At 36.3% G+C, this 15,564-nt stretch overlaps 1 protein-coding gene across 6 annotated transcripts in view; it reads left to right on the top strand.

Moving 5' to 3' along the window:
* LOC139452614 (inositol hexakisphosphate and diphosphoinositol-pentakisphosphate kinase 2-like) overlaps positions 1-15,564 on the top strand; it is a 79,179-nt gene that overhangs the window by 40,862 nt on the left and 22,753 nt on the right. For 4 of the 6 annotated variants that reach the window (XM_071234146.1, XM_071234147.1, XM_071234145.1 and 1 more), the window contains exons 16-27: positions 5,139-5,205; positions 5,367-5,508; positions 5,739-5,965; positions 6,972-7,117; positions 7,421-7,535; positions 8,565-8,672; positions 9,192-9,317; positions 9,909-10,043; positions 10,694-10,783; positions 12,243-12,393; positions 13,132-13,212; positions 14,093-14,155. In XM_071234146.1, coding sequence (XP_071090247.1) covers positions 5,139-5,205; positions 5,367-5,508; positions 5,739-5,965; positions 6,972-7,117; positions 7,421-7,535; positions 8,565-8,672; positions 9,192-9,317; positions 9,909-10,043; positions 10,694-10,783; positions 12,243-12,393; positions 13,132-13,212; positions 14,093-14,155 — 1,451 coding nt within the window. The remainder of the gene's footprint in view (positions 1-5,138; positions 5,206-5,366; positions 5,509-5,738; positions 5,966-6,971; positions 7,118-7,420; positions 7,536-8,564; positions 8,673-9,191; positions 9,318-9,908; positions 10,044-10,693; positions 10,784-12,242; positions 12,394-13,131; positions 13,213-14,092; positions 14,156-15,564) is intronic. The other 2 variants (XM_071234148.1, XM_071234149.1) reach the window with 2 other exon arrangements.

Genomic DNA, 15,564 nt, shown 5'->3' with positions numbered 1-15,564 from the left:
CTTTAAGGGCAATTCAACTTGCTTATCACTGTGTTGATCGATTATTTCAAATTAATTTTTTGGATGGTTCACATATCATTTTTAGCTCACCTGGACCAAAGGTCTGAGGAGGCATGTGTCATGGCTTGTTTGTCTGATATTGCTGTTCAGGAACATCTTCTCTAGAAATGACAAACTCTTCCTTCAATAAGCCAAAAACCTTTCATAAATGTTCACACAAATGATGGCACCAAAGTTTGCCCAGTTGTTCCATTCATTAATATGTTTATCAAAATTAAAAGTAATTAAACTGAAAATACTGGACAGATGTTCATTATTCTTAAACAAATTGGAAAAAAACACACAACTTGATCATTTTGAATTTTTTTACAGACAGCAAATACAGTGTGTGAAAATGTGCAATATAGTGTTGAAGGTTTTTTTAAGGCATCATGATCAGCAGCCATTTTAGATGACATTACAGTAGTTGATGGATGTTAGTTACTTTAAGCATAATAAAATTGAATTTGCTCAGTAAAAGAAGGCCTAGAAAGGAAACTTAGTATTTTCAATATTTCTGTTTACCTCAAAACATCTTGATCCAACATATTTGGCCATTGCAGGTGACAATTTGCCAAAAATTGGAAAATAGTGGCATGTCCAGGGAAAACTTGACTGAAGCTGTTATTGTGGGTATAGTCTTTGCCTAAACTGGTTTGTTTTTTCAAGTGCTGACTCATGAATTCAGTTTTGGGGGGGGTGGAATCATAAATATTGGACCCCGGAACATGTATAATATATAACAACTGTATAGTGTTTTTCATCTATTTGCTAATACAAACCTTGACATTTGGTGACTTTTCTTTTCTTTTTATTGAACCGTTTAAGTGAATATATCTTACAAAAAGGTGAGCTTACGGCACTGTGGCACTGTTTTCAGACTTTCCATGTGTTTGAAATCCTCCTGATATACTAGACTTTTAGTAGGCTTATTTCTTCCAGATGGAACAATCACCAGGCTTTGTAAGCACTGCACTCCATGACTGTATGGTTCTGACCCTGTTAAACTGCTACACTAACTGACAACAATCAGCTCTCAACCCTCTAATGCCACTCAACAGTTTGGTCTGAAGTGTGGCTAACTCAGTATATTCCCACCCCCCTCAGTATCCAGATATCTGCATTCAACTATAGACCCTGTTTCATCATTATAAAGTATATAAACTCTTTCATAAAAATACGATGTTATGTGCCCTTTTACTTTCAGATGTAAACTTTGTACTAGTCAGTTATATCCATACACAGTTGGGGTTTCCCAAGATGCAAGAATCCATATTTGGTGCAATGTTAGGAATAACTATTTTTGACAAAAGTCTTACAAACTTTACTTCATAGAACTTGATTCTGACAGATATAATGTCTACATATTGGCTTTTGTAAGCTAAATTTACTCTGACCAGTCAGTTTTAGTCTTTTTCTCTGTAGGGTTGTTCACTTAGTTCATAACATTTGCAGGTTCACATTGTAAATTGTTTGAAATATAACAGAGACACATTTGTGTAAAATATTTTGTGTAATATATCTTGACAAGAAAAGTACTGGATGAGATCAGGCTATTTCTTAAATGCACTGACTGAACAATGCAGAAATGATGTCTATTTTGCCCTTGTATCTGCTTTGCTTAGGCATATCAGAATCCTCCAATCACAGGTCCGTCACGATATGGCTGAAATATTCCCGATATGACGTAAAGCATTAACTCACTCACTCACTCAATCACAGGTTCAAATACCATATTCGGCCTGATTATTCTGTTAGTTTTGTCAGCTCATACCTGTACCTGGATTTCAGGAATGTAGTAAACTTGTAACACGTGCATCACTTCAGGCTATCCTGACATTAAGCTGACACACTTTGAAATAACTAAAAATACTATTCAAAGCAGAGTTAAACTTAAACCCAACTTGCTCAATCAGTCTTTGTATTTGACACAGAACAAGCAGCTCAGATAGGTACATATGTCCTTAAATATTGTAAATCTGGAAATGTTTGCGAGCAGGCAAGTCCTGCGAAAACTGCAAGTGACACACATTCACATTGGTTTCATGATGCAGTTATTTTGGCAGACCGATGCCCAAAATATATAATTAAGGAGGCATATTTCTTTTATTCAGTTCCACACATTGTCAAACCAGCCAGTACATGATTATTTGAATAATCTCTCACACCCTGTTACCTTAAGTACACATGATCACTCAGTGTCAATAACCTTATCAGGAAAGTTAACAAATGTGCCACATATTGTCAAGCTGCTTACATGACGCAAGCCAGTCTATACTGTATGATAAACACACTACTACAATCCTCCTTGTCCATTACAACAAGACATGTATCTATGGTTTAAAAATCACTAACTGACACTGAGTTACCATTTCATCTCACTGCATCCTACTTATAAAGATAGCATGTGCAAAGTAGCTTTAATCTTTGGTAATCTTATCAACAGGATGTCACAAAACTTTCCAGGCACATTTACAGTCATGTTGGCCACTCGCAATAATGTAAAGGGGCAAAACTTTCCAGATCTACAGTGTCAGAGGTTGTTATCACAGTGAGCCTTGATTATGAAAGTCTAAATGCTGTTGCCCTATGGAACCTGACAACTCCTTTCACATTCAACAACATTTGAAAACCTATATAACTGTAACAGTTCGTGTGAAAATTTTTAAGCTTTGGATTTTATTAAACATTTACAAGTGTTAAGTAGTTGCAAGTATTTTAACCTAGATCTGCAAATACATGTACATCACACAACAGTGGACAGAGCCAGTAAGGAGCAGCTCAGTGTTAGAAATTGGCACTAGTCCTATAGTCCTTGCCAAACTGCCCAATGGTAAAGGTATCATAAGGACTTGTAGAAATTTGCCCTTTTTAAGGGTTTTGCCATATGTTATCATTATACATGTTATAAGGACTAGTGGACGAAAGCTGTTAGTTTCTAACCCTGGAGCTACACTTCAGTTTATCATCCTTGAAGTAGGAGTCCATAACAGTAATGATTCATGAACACAAAGAAATATCTTCAAGTTTATTATTACAATTTCTGTGTACAACTGTGTGTTTGATTAAATAGATGTTAGTTAAAAAAGACCTGATTAATTAGTTCCAGACATATTATTAATCCAGATCTATTACTAAATGTATTTTTCCTATAATGAAATCTTTTAATAATAGATACATTTTCGTACCTAAAGACTATGTACCAGTGACAAGTTTATTGATACCGTATGTATCATGATGCTCTGAACAATACATCAAATGATATTGCTAGATACCTAACCCGAAATGCTTTATTTAGCAAGTCAATCAAAGTTGTAGTCTACTTAACTGATAAACTCCTGGCTATATCCTAAATAAAATGAATTCCAAACTATTTCTAGTAGGGCTGAGGCGGGTGACTTGGGTACTCGGGTCAGCTGGGTACTGAGAAGGACCCGGGTACCCAAAGGACTACCCGGACCCGTGGTTAGTCATGTAATATATTGTTGAATGACAAAAATTATCTGGAACTACATGGCTACACTACAAGTCATTAATGTTTGCATTTCTTTCTGACTATGAACCCATTCCTTCTGACTTTTATATGTTTGAATAAAGATAAAATTTCAGTCAACTTCAGTGTATGCATGACCAGATCGTTTTATTTGTATATCTAAATAGATTTTGTCCAGGGCTAAGGTCAAACTATTCCCAATTGGACATTTTGTACCCAACTCCTGAGACCTACAGCGGGTACCCGGGTAGGGTCGGGTAATGTCAGGTAATAGAGGGGTGGGTACCTGGGTAGTAAATTTGGACTCGTCCCAGCCCTAATTTCTAGCCATAGAAAATTATTCCCTTTTTTGTGTTAGTTTTGTATCAACTTTTGACAACATATGGTACTTTTATTGTAGCAGTATGTGCTTTACTTGGGTGAATAAGTGCAGTAAGAAGGCATACAGAGGATACTGATTTGTTCCCACTTGAGTGACAAAGGTATCAACATCATAATGAGAGCCATAGACAGTCATATGTTTTGTAGGAATCTAGAATTATTCCCATATCATTTCTTTTCCACTGAAAATGCTGAAGAGATTTTCAAAAGTTACCTACACCTCTATCACCTCTACCTATCATTTTTTTTGTCCATCTATGTATCTATTTCTGTTATATTATTCATTCATTTGTGTTTGCTTGCCAAGTTTAATCAAAAGTTGTCAGCCTGGCCGGTATAGCTAAACAAAACCACCAACTTCAAATGTGTTTTTCACAGCATATCAATGTCACATTTCCCTGATATGATTACATATTTGTCACATCTATAATCAGGAAGAGTGAATTTATATTGCTACCTTTGAACTAAGTGTCTGTTTGGTACTAAATTTTTATAGTAAAACATTTGCTGTGTGAAATAGAAAGTAACTTTCTTTCTCTAGTATTTTAAACTAGTTTAATGCTAAAGCCTGCATGGATTTGCTTATGCTAGTTGCATTTCCCAGACTAAATGTTTTGGTTTTGATGGAAAGCTTGTATAACCTATACCTTTGGGGAAAATTGTGTGGTTGCTATTGCTGTTTGAAACTTACAAACATGCCTTGAAATTACACAGAGTAAGCAGTAGTTTTACTGTTACCATAATTCACCATTGTTGCTGTTTTTGACCACACTTGCTGTGCTTTACCCACAATGCACCTTCTAGTTAGGTTAATCTGTCTCAAAGTTGTTTACTTGCAGTTAGTGATAGTACTAGATACAAGATACTTGAAGCAGATACAATAAATAGAATTTGACAATATTCCATTTCTCGGTCATGCAATTCTTTGGAGTTAATCATCTGTTAGACTCATTGTGCTTCTCCCTTCTGTTTTATTTCTTTTTCTTTCCTCTATACATATTTTGGTTGGTAGTTTCTTTCTTTCATACTTCTGTTTGTATTCTTGATGTTCATTTAATAATTTCCCTAAATTATAAACTACGCTAGTCTTAAGTTTGCTTTATCTTTTTTCTTACATTTTGATTTATCATTTCCACCTGAGTACAATTTGATGAATGCTTTTCTCAAATTTACATGAGACTTATGTGTGTTTTTGCATTATCCTTGAAATTATTTCTGTTTCCAGTGTCAAGGAAAAATTGAAAGATATTTTTAATGAAGACAAAGATTTCACTGAAGAAGATTATGAGAAGGTGAGAGTTTTCCTGTCTTAAAGATATGGTCAATAAATGATATTGGAGATGTTTGTTACAGTTAAACAATATTTTAAAGTAAGAACTTGTCAAAGAAAGACACAACCTCATTCCTTTTTGAAAAGCTGACTTGCTTTTAATGATGGCACTTGTTCCTTCAGCTGGCTCCAACAACCAGTATATCACTAATCAATGCCATGAAGTTCGTCAAGAACCCTAGACAGATGTGTGAACGAGTTCATGAAATGATCCATGAAATAACGTCCAAAATCAGAGCTCTCAAGGTGGAACTCAAGTCGAGGGGTGAGTGTCTGTTATTGTTTCTTTTCTTTTACTCTGCGTCACACTGACGACCCAGGTTTAAAGCCCAACATTAGTACAATGTGTATGGTCCTCTATTGGTGACCTGACTGCAATGTAAAAATAAAAAAATTGAAGAATTCTGTTGCTGAGACTGGAATACAGACCCATTGACTTCCACTGTCTAAAGCAGCCTTAAACCCAACTCACTCACTCACTTTGTATCCTTGCAGACCTGAAGCTGTATCATGGAGAATCATGGGAGTTGCTAATCCGAAGATGGGCCAAGTTGGAAAAGGATTACAAAACAAAGATAGGGAGGTTTGACATCAGCAAGATCCCTGACATATATGACTGCATTAAGTATGATCTACAGCACAACCAGAAGACATTGCAGTTTGAGAGAGCAGAGGAGCTGTTCATGTGCTCTAAAGCTCTTGCTGACATCATTATTCCCCAGGCAAGGCCAACCTTTTTCATCACAGGGATCATGGGTCTACCTACTTTAATATTTTTCCAATTGTTTTTACCTCAGTTATATTTGAGTTATTTTTCAATATCTTGTAATCTGTAATACCTGTACCTATGATATCAAAATGAGACAAGTATGAGTGCAATGGTTAGTTTGTAGTCATACAAATGTGAATGGTATCACATGCCAGATGTTACATCATAAGTAAAGGACAACAATCAGAATTTGCAAGGCAGTTAGATTCACTTGAAGGGGAAAATGCAGCATCGAGAAATGCGAGTTTGCATCCCAACCGTTAAAACTTTACCTCGCTGACTTGGTTGATACATGTCATTGATCGCAATTGCTTGGATCGATGCTCATGATGTCAATCACTGGATTGTCTGGTCCAGACTCGATTATTTACAGACCGCCGTCATATAGCTGGAATATTGCTGAGTGCATCGGGTGGTTTGGCTTCCTGACTTGGTTGATGCATGTCATCTTATACCCATTGACATTGATTGCTGCTCATGATGTCAATCACTGGATTGTCTAGTCCAGACTTGATTATTTACAGACTGCCATCATAAATTATAGTTGGAATATTGCCCAGTGTGGTGCTAAACAACAAACAAAAAATTAGATTGTATTGTGAAAATGGGCTCTTTACATGTAACCATTGCAGGTCTATTTCAAGGTATAGGGATTTAGATCATAGATGTGTAGAGCCATGTAGAGTACATAGACACCTTTGAGAATGAGGATTCAGACTTGGGCCTCGGTACTTAATGCTTGTCGTGAGGGCTTTCTAAAATTGGAATTGTGTAGTCAAGATCTATTACTTTGGTGATTGCATGTCATTGTATCAAGATGGTGAGGATCAGTGTTCAGGTTTTATGTCACTGGTATGCTGGCCAAAACTCTAGTATTCACAGGACATTGTGGAACAAAGGAAATGTTGCCAACTGCGGCATTGAACAACATTAATTCATGTTGAGATTTGTTACTACAGGAATATGGTATCACTGTGGAGGAGAAACTGCATATCGCCCAAAACTACTGCACGCCATTGATGCGGAAAATACGTAGTGACTTGCTTCAGTGTCTCCACTCCAGTGACTCCACGATGGATGATAATGCCACAAGACTTGACTCAAGGTAATGTTTCACCGTTCTACTGATAGAAATTGCAAATGAAATCCTAAAAATCCTTGCCATTATTTTAATATTAAATATGTGAGTGTAAGTGTGAACATGTTTAGATGCAGAGATATTTTGTGGAGATGTTTTCTTTGCCAAGTTGTGAAGAACAAATTGTTGAACTAATTCAGTACTTTGTATGTTGCCTATTGATTCAGGGTTGTCTAATACACAGATAGGGTTTTCAGATACAAAGAAGTTAATGACTGTTATTTCAGAGATCAGTATCATCACTGATACTTCCAACTATTTTTTTTGTAGGTATTCTAAAGGTGTTGCATCTCCAGAGAGATTTGTGCGGACACGCTTGTACTTCACCAGTGAGAGCCACATTCACTCACTGCTCACTATGCTCAGATATGGAGGACTTTGTGATGTATGTACATGTTATTATTCATTTAGATCATTAATATGACGTTCCTTTATTGTAAATATGTCATTTATGACGTCATCACTCAAGTGTGGACTCATATTGTTTGTGTCAAGTACAATTTAGACTGCATGCTAATTTGAATAACATATTCGATATCTTATCATTGAGATTATGTATGATTAAACTTCAAGACATATTTTACTGTCAATCTGCAGCAATAATTGGTTGTCCGATTTTGTTCTGTATTCATTTCTCAGCTAGATTGTCCAAACAAATTTAGCTGTATCAGATGTAAGAGGGGCAATCTATGTAAGAATTCATTCACATTATTTTGCCAACTGAATTCTAGTACAACTGCCTATGTGTGAAAGCTTATTAAGAAGTAAATGACTCATGGTCATTGTTTATCGTACAATAATACACTGCAGGGAGAATATACCATGAGGGGAGCAGCACTGAGTGTTTTTTTCTCCCTGCAGTGTTTTATTTCCTCCCTTTAACATTTGTTTCGAGGCTCACTACACAAACACACTTTCTGTTTATTCTCCAATTGAGCAATTGCCAAGTATGTCGTCCGTCCATGATACAAGCGACATGTATTTCGTTATCATTACTGACAACATACAACATTCAAAATTATCTTGCATATTTTGATGAAAACAAGTCGAGATGAATAAATATCATTGAAATATGTACTTGCTCAGAAGGACAAGTGTTTGTTTACCTCTTTCTCACCCTGCACATGCTGCCACTCAATACGAGTGTGCAAGTGAATATTTAGAGCCCTTAACATTAAGGATGTTAATATAAAGTACAAGCTTTAGAAATAATTACCTGTATTTGAATAATGATGACTCCCTGAAAACAATCCAACCTTGGCAATGTTGGACAAGTTGAATTTATGAAAAGGGGGTAAGTTTGGTATTTCCTTGATATTCTCACAATTTTCACGTGGTGTATATGTACCTTTTCTCCTTTTACCTATGTGTGAAAACTTGATAACATGATCATGGTGACCTTCTGTCTGTGTAGCCAAAGAAAGATGAGCAGTGGAAGAGGGCTATGGACTTCCTCAGTGCAACAGCAGAGCTCAACTACATGACTCAGATTGTCTTAATGATGTTTGAGGACCCTAGCAAGGTATGCTTCATTTAATATAGAAAATACAATGTCTTTGATTTGGTTTGTTTTGTCTTCCATCCTTTGTTTCATAAATTACCACACAACTGTTTTGTATTCATATTCTATGGAAGTGATTTTTAAAGACAAAAAGCATTAGGACAATTTCTATGCCTTTATCCAAATTTGAAAATACCCTTTGGACATTTTGGATGACAATCAGTCAATGTCGAAAATATGTATAGCTCTGAAACCCTTTCTAACCCAATCTAACCATCAGAGTTTAGATTTTGGAATCCGGAAATAACGTCTGTGTATAAAATGACATGAAAATGAAGATGCAATTTTCATAATCATCGATGGAAGCTATTCACTGTGCAGTTGAGGTGAATCCTGGAGTTCTTGAAGTGTGTTGCTGGAGTTGATTAACCTAAGGAAATCCAAACCTTTTTAACATTAGTATCAAGGAAAGGACTTCTTAACTTTATCATGCTCTTTTAAGATTGAATTGCAAGAAAAATTGATGATTATTTGAAACAGGACCCCAACTCTGATGAGCGCTTCCACATGGAGCTCCACTTCAGTCCCGGTGCCTACACTTGCTGTGATACCAGTCTGGCTCCTTCTTGTAGTATGGGATATAGACCTAATCCAAAATCTGACAAGGTAACATCACTGTTAGGATGATTCCCTAGATGTAGCAAACTGATGACTTTGAGCTGACTTTTTCTGATAGGTCTGTTTTGTCTTTCACTACAATGTTATCACCCATAGTTTGCCATTTACAGAAAATGAAAATCTCTTTACAAAGCAAGCTTACAATCTTTCACATGACAGCTGACTTAAATATCATAACTTGCTTGGTATTAAAGAATGAGCACATTGTCTCGGGCTTTCATGTAACAAATAAATGAAGTGATAGAAAAAATACACTAGCAAGGTTTTACCTTGACTTTCAAAACTTGAGGTCCAGGTGACCTCAGTAACTAAGGGAACTTACAGAAAGAATGAGGGTTCTGTAAAGTAATGAAATGGTGTAGTGTAAGTTTCGAGAATTATTTTTACACAGGACCTTTTTCTTGTTAAGAATTTAGTACAATAGATGTTATTGGGTGTCTCTCACAATGCAATATTTGTTTTCCCTTCTTTACATTTGTGTGGACTGTATTCACATTTTTGCATCTTGTAAAAACCCTGTACTAGATAACGTTATTCGACATTTCAACAACCTTGTTCCTGATTCTATTTTGATAACAGAAGGAGAAGGGCTTTGTAGAAGGCTCTATCAAGGGATCGGCATCCTGGCAGAGTTACACTTTACCTCCTGACCCCTTCTTGAAGCCACGACTCTCACACTCGGAACATCAAGCCACCATTTTGGAGTCTCTGGAGGTAAGGGTCTTCATTGATTCACTAATCATTATAGATTTCTGGAAATTAAAATGTTTTTATTAGGTAAATTCAGACCTCTAGCTAATTCCAGCTATTGTGTATTTACTCACAAGTTATCATTCACATTGGGTATTGGAAGATATGTTTTGGTAATCAATACATTTTTATACCTGGGGACCAGTTTATTGGGTATTTCTACACCAATAGTGATAAACAACAATAATTTGAGATGTAGCTCCTTATTTTATTCCTTATTCACTGCAACAGAGTTCATGTATGTGTGATGTCTTCATTGGATCAATAAATAAGGATCAGTAATGAAATGCTGAAAAGTTAAATGAGTATTTACACAGAACATTGTCATACTACCGGGGGTATTCTCTTTTTGAATTTCATGCATATTTGTGCACAAGCAACCCAAAATTAATTGGGTGATGGTGATTTTGTTTGTGTATTTGATGCAAATACACAGCTTATCATGGGCTCAGGTAAATTCATTACTAGGAACCAACAAAATATCTTATATATATATATATATATATATATATATATATATATATATATATATATATATATATATATATATATATATACAGTCTCGTTGAGTTCCCATGTTATCAACGGGTTATTATCATGTTGTATTTCCACAGAACATGTACCTCCAACAGGAATCGAAGCCGGATGAGATAATAGAGTCAAACATGCCAGAATGGGACTGGGGGACTGATGATTCTACTGAGGTAAGATGTGACAGGTGATATGGGATTATTGAAGAGTGCTCTTGTGGAGTCATTAGTCCAGTCCATGATGTATCCTGTCCAGGCTACCAACAGATCAGCATCGCGAACTACAAACAATGAGGCCAACTGTGGAAAAGTTTGCAGTATGATTTATTAGGATAAGAAATAATTTACATGAATAAGAGTGTTTTTATTATCATTCTACTTATCCTAATACAATAGCCTTCCCTGCCTTCCCCATCTGAAGGTTTTCAGTAGTTCTGAGATGAGAGGAAAGTTGGGGTTAAGGGGGAGGTAACTGACCTGTCAACTAGTGTAGAGGCACATTTTGGGTTTTGGGAATTTGCAATATGTTGTAACAGGAGAGGTACTGTAAACTATGTTTATTAGAGGCACACTTATAACAAACTGACGATTATAACAAACTGTTTTGTGGTCTTGTCCATTTGCTGTATATATTATAAGGGTAACACTATTTTTCAGGGCATTATCATTTGCAGAAGCCCGAGGTCCATTAACTGCCCGACGAAGGGCTCTGCAAATGATAATGCCCTGAAAAATAGCGTTACCGTTATTATAGCTAAAATGGATGGAATTTGTTATCAAATGTAAAGAAACAACAATGTCGATTTTGAAACATTTACTGCAATCAACACGAATGTCACTGACCCACTTTTACAAATATGGAAATGTCATAGAACCAGATGACGTCACTATTGAACGTTACGTCACCTATCCCTATCCTATGACGTCACCTAACAACGGGCACGATAATGGCCCGTCGTCAAGTAATATGAGGGCATTATCAAGTTACAGTGGCCCGCTCATTTCTGATAACATGCGGGCGTTTTTATGATAATTCTATCCATTTTAGCTATAAATGCTTATAACAAACTACAGAAAAAAAAATGAAAACAATTGTGGTCCCTTTGAGTTCGTTATTACCATAGTTTATTGTATACTAGTATGAACAATACACCAATGTACCGGGAATGTAAGTTGCTCCATGTATTCAGCCTGGGAACAACCCATGTTCATGCTTCACAAAATTAGTTATTGTGAGTCCCCTGGACTTGAAAATAGATAAGACTCCAGTGTTGCAGACTTCAAATACATTTCCCCAGACCACAGGACTGGCAACTTGAAATATCTTACCAGTCCTTGTCAAAAGTTGCCATTCGTAAATTGTATGCATATCTTTTTCTGTTGTCTATTACTTCGAACTTGAATTAGGGTTCAGTGTTTGTACTCTGTAGACATCATGGAGATAAGTATTACTAATGGACAGAAACAATACGATCATCCATAGGACAGGTAGACTTTGTACATCACCCGCCCTTCGTGAAATTAACGAGTCACGGACCGTGGGACAAGCTATTATTTGCTACTCTGGATAGACTCAGCTGAATCCCATGGGTAGGGTTTGTTGGTAGATAAGTATGTGTTGTTGTGTTGACAGACAAAGGGATCGAGTCCTGACACAGATGAAGAAAAGCAAGTGTCTGAAACAAAGGCGTCTGATGAGACCCTCTCTACAAACAGTGTCTCCAAACCCATCGCCATTTCAAGGAATTCCTCCAGCAACAAGCTGAGTGGTAGTTGCCCATCAGGTAATCTGGCAAACATTAATGCTGTCTAAACTCTACAGGATTCTGCCTTCTGCCTGGCTGTAAACATTAAGGGCTGATCAGTTGTTGAACATGTCATTATTGTACATAATGCCATGAGCTGTATCCTAAAAACATATTATTTTCATTTTTAAAAATCTGATAAAACCTGTTTTGAAATAATTGTAAAATTGGCCTCTTGAAAATTTTTTGGTTCCATAAGAATTGAATCTGTAACAAGATTAATGAGCTAACAAGGTAACTTCTTAATATTTGGAATGTTGCTGTGACTGAAATAATTTCAAAGCATGCTAAGCAAAGGGCCACATTTACATTCCTGTGGTGCAAACAGACTGCATCATGGCACATGAAGGAATTTTAAGTCCAGTTATAACCTGTTTGGATTTAGGATGTATCAGTAAGCAAGCCCTAATGTCTCTTTAGACCATCTATCCCTCCTTCCGGCTCTCTGTTATAGCAGTGTTCGATATTAAGGGGGGTTCCTGGGGTCATTTAGGTTAGCACTATCATATTTGAATCTAGGGACCCTCCAAATCTTTACCTTTTGACATTAGGGTTTTGATGAGGACCTTTGGCTTCCCTGCTTAATATCGAACACTGTATAGCTTACGAAAGGGAATGGTATATTTTTATGCTTCTGTTGCTTCTTTTGCCTATAACCTCACTGGATCACTGAGGCACGCTCATCATTGTGAGACATATATATTGTTCACTTGACAGGAACAAATGGTGGCCAGAGTTTGGATGACAAGAAGAGTCGTAGCCTTGATGATAAGTCTATTGACACTGTTAGAGACCCAGGTACGTTGTCACACTGCATGCTACACTATGGATATGGAATTAGGTCCTTGCATGATTTGATATCATGCTTGATTATGCTCTGAAAATGCGTGTTTCCTACTCTTCAGTGAAGGCCAAGTTCTGTAATTTTCGAATAACCCCATATGCATTGAATATTTTCAAACATTTGCTTAGTGTAATTAATGAAAAATCTTTACTTCACTCTGGAAAAAAATGGTTCAAGGAATGTTGAAGTGTGTTTGTTTCCTGTAGCGTTCAAGATAATCAAACAAAAGATGTTTTTTCAAAATAGATTTGTATGCTTTTCTTGAGAGTGTTTGTTTGCTTATTGCATAATGGGTATGGTTTACAGTGTGACATTAATTAGATGTATGATTATGTAATAGTTTAGGCACATTACCTTAAACATAGTTATGTGTTTTATAAAACAGTGTCCTACTCAAACAATAGCTACCAGAAAGTCACAGATTATGAAATCTCTAATACCGTATTCGATGTAATAAGCACGCTGCTCTAATAAACGCCCAGGGTAATATTTGATAATATATTGGCTAGTGAACAATCCCAATTAGCACCCCTTCTGATTGATCAATGTACAAAAGACTTATTTATTCGTGTACAATACGCACTCGTGTGTTATATACACCCTTAATTATGGGCAATTAAATTCTGGAAAAATATATTTGTTGTCTATAAACATTTCAGGCTGTCAGCATAAACCACGAAATTTATCTTTCAACTCTGTTCTTTTTTCCACCCAAGTAAGAGCCCCCTATTTCTAATTTTGAGAGCGCCCTGAGCGCTTATTACGTCGAATATGGTAACCTTTATCTTGGTATTGAAGGGGTAAATACATTTATTTTAAACTTATGGTATGCAGAAAAAAAGCGCAGCCGAAGTCTAGAGGACAAAAACTCTAATGGTGATAACACATCTGAACCAGGTGAGATTTGAGCTGTGGACTGCTCATGTTGCCTGCTTGTATCATACTTGCTCGTTACCCACATTCACATTCACACCCCAACATGCAACTTTGCCTTGCTATTTGTATATCTCTTTTCATTTCAGACTCTGTGCTTGTACCTATCAGACTGTTTTATACCAAGTAGTTGGCACACTAGATGGATCTAGCAAACTAATTTATTTTGTTTGAACATCTGTGTTACTTTTTCACTTATATCATCTGATGGGTGTTTGGTTGTATTTCAGAAGTTACTTTTAACACAGTGAGATTCACTTCTTCCCCAATGCTCGGCAGTAGTGTTGATCATTGGTTTGGTTAATGATGAATGTAAAAAGAAAACCGTTTAGGAAACAGTATCCTTTATGTGAAAAAAATATGAGAACAATAATCTTATGATGTTTACTATACACTGATGCGCAAACACATTTACTAGGAAAGCAATGTGTCAAACAGTCTTGACACATTGTGTGTTATACGGTGTTATACCGGGTTCTACCAGATGCAAATATTGTGTCGTATGCTCATACAAATTGACAGTGGATGCATTTTACATTGCTAGTCCTTGGGGATGCAAAAAGTATGGTTGTTTGAATCATTACATATAAACAAATTGTTGATACTGTTACAATTGACAATTCTATTCTTGAAAGAAATGCAATCAGGTGGTGACAGTACCTGCTGAGAATGAATGGTTCATGCAATGGCATTGACAAGGAGACTCACTTTCAGCTGAGACCTGTTGTATTGTGTATCGTGTTGTCTGTGGTGTGCGTAGAACATTATTGACTGCTGATTTGCCTGGTTCTGACTACTATGATATTGCTGTGATTTTACTCCTTCAGCATAACCATAAAAACTGTTCACTCACTGACTCTTGTGTCTTGTATGGTCAACAATAACAGGTAACTGTTGTCACACATTGTTCATTTAACTCACCCTAACAGGTATTAACCTCTCCTTGAAAGTTCTAATAAAGTAATTATTGCTTTAATTTCACTTCCAGGTTTAATCAACAGGACACTGTGTTCCTCTTTTGCTAGTTTAATTGGCATCAGTGTCTGAAACTCAGCAGTGTAGACAGAGCCTTAAGGGCCAGCACATATGATAAACTGTAGGCCCAGTGGAAAAATTGTAGGCCCAAACATTTTAGCTGAAACAGGGAGACACACTCTTACAATATAAATTACAAAACACAAACAGTCAACCAGAAGCTTTTGCTGCTATCAGCTTGTAAAACATCTTTGTGACTACATGTTATACACCACTTGAAAGGGCTAACCCTACTGTTAATAAATATTAAAGTTATTTTTATTACATTAATTAAATAATTCTTAATATATAATTACTTAAATAAACTGCAGGTCGTAAGGGCATGCTGAAATTTGAAA

Source organism: Haliotis cracherodii, unplaced genomic scaffold (genome assembly GCF_022045235.1).
Source record: "Haliotis cracherodii isolate W230 unplaced genomic scaffold, xgHalCrac1.p SCAF_9, whole genome shotgun sequence".
Lineage (NCBI taxonomy): Eukaryota > Metazoa > Mollusca > Gastropoda > Lepetellida > Haliotidae > Haliotis > Haliotis cracherodii.
This window is presented reverse-complemented; position numbering and strand designations above follow the sequence as displayed.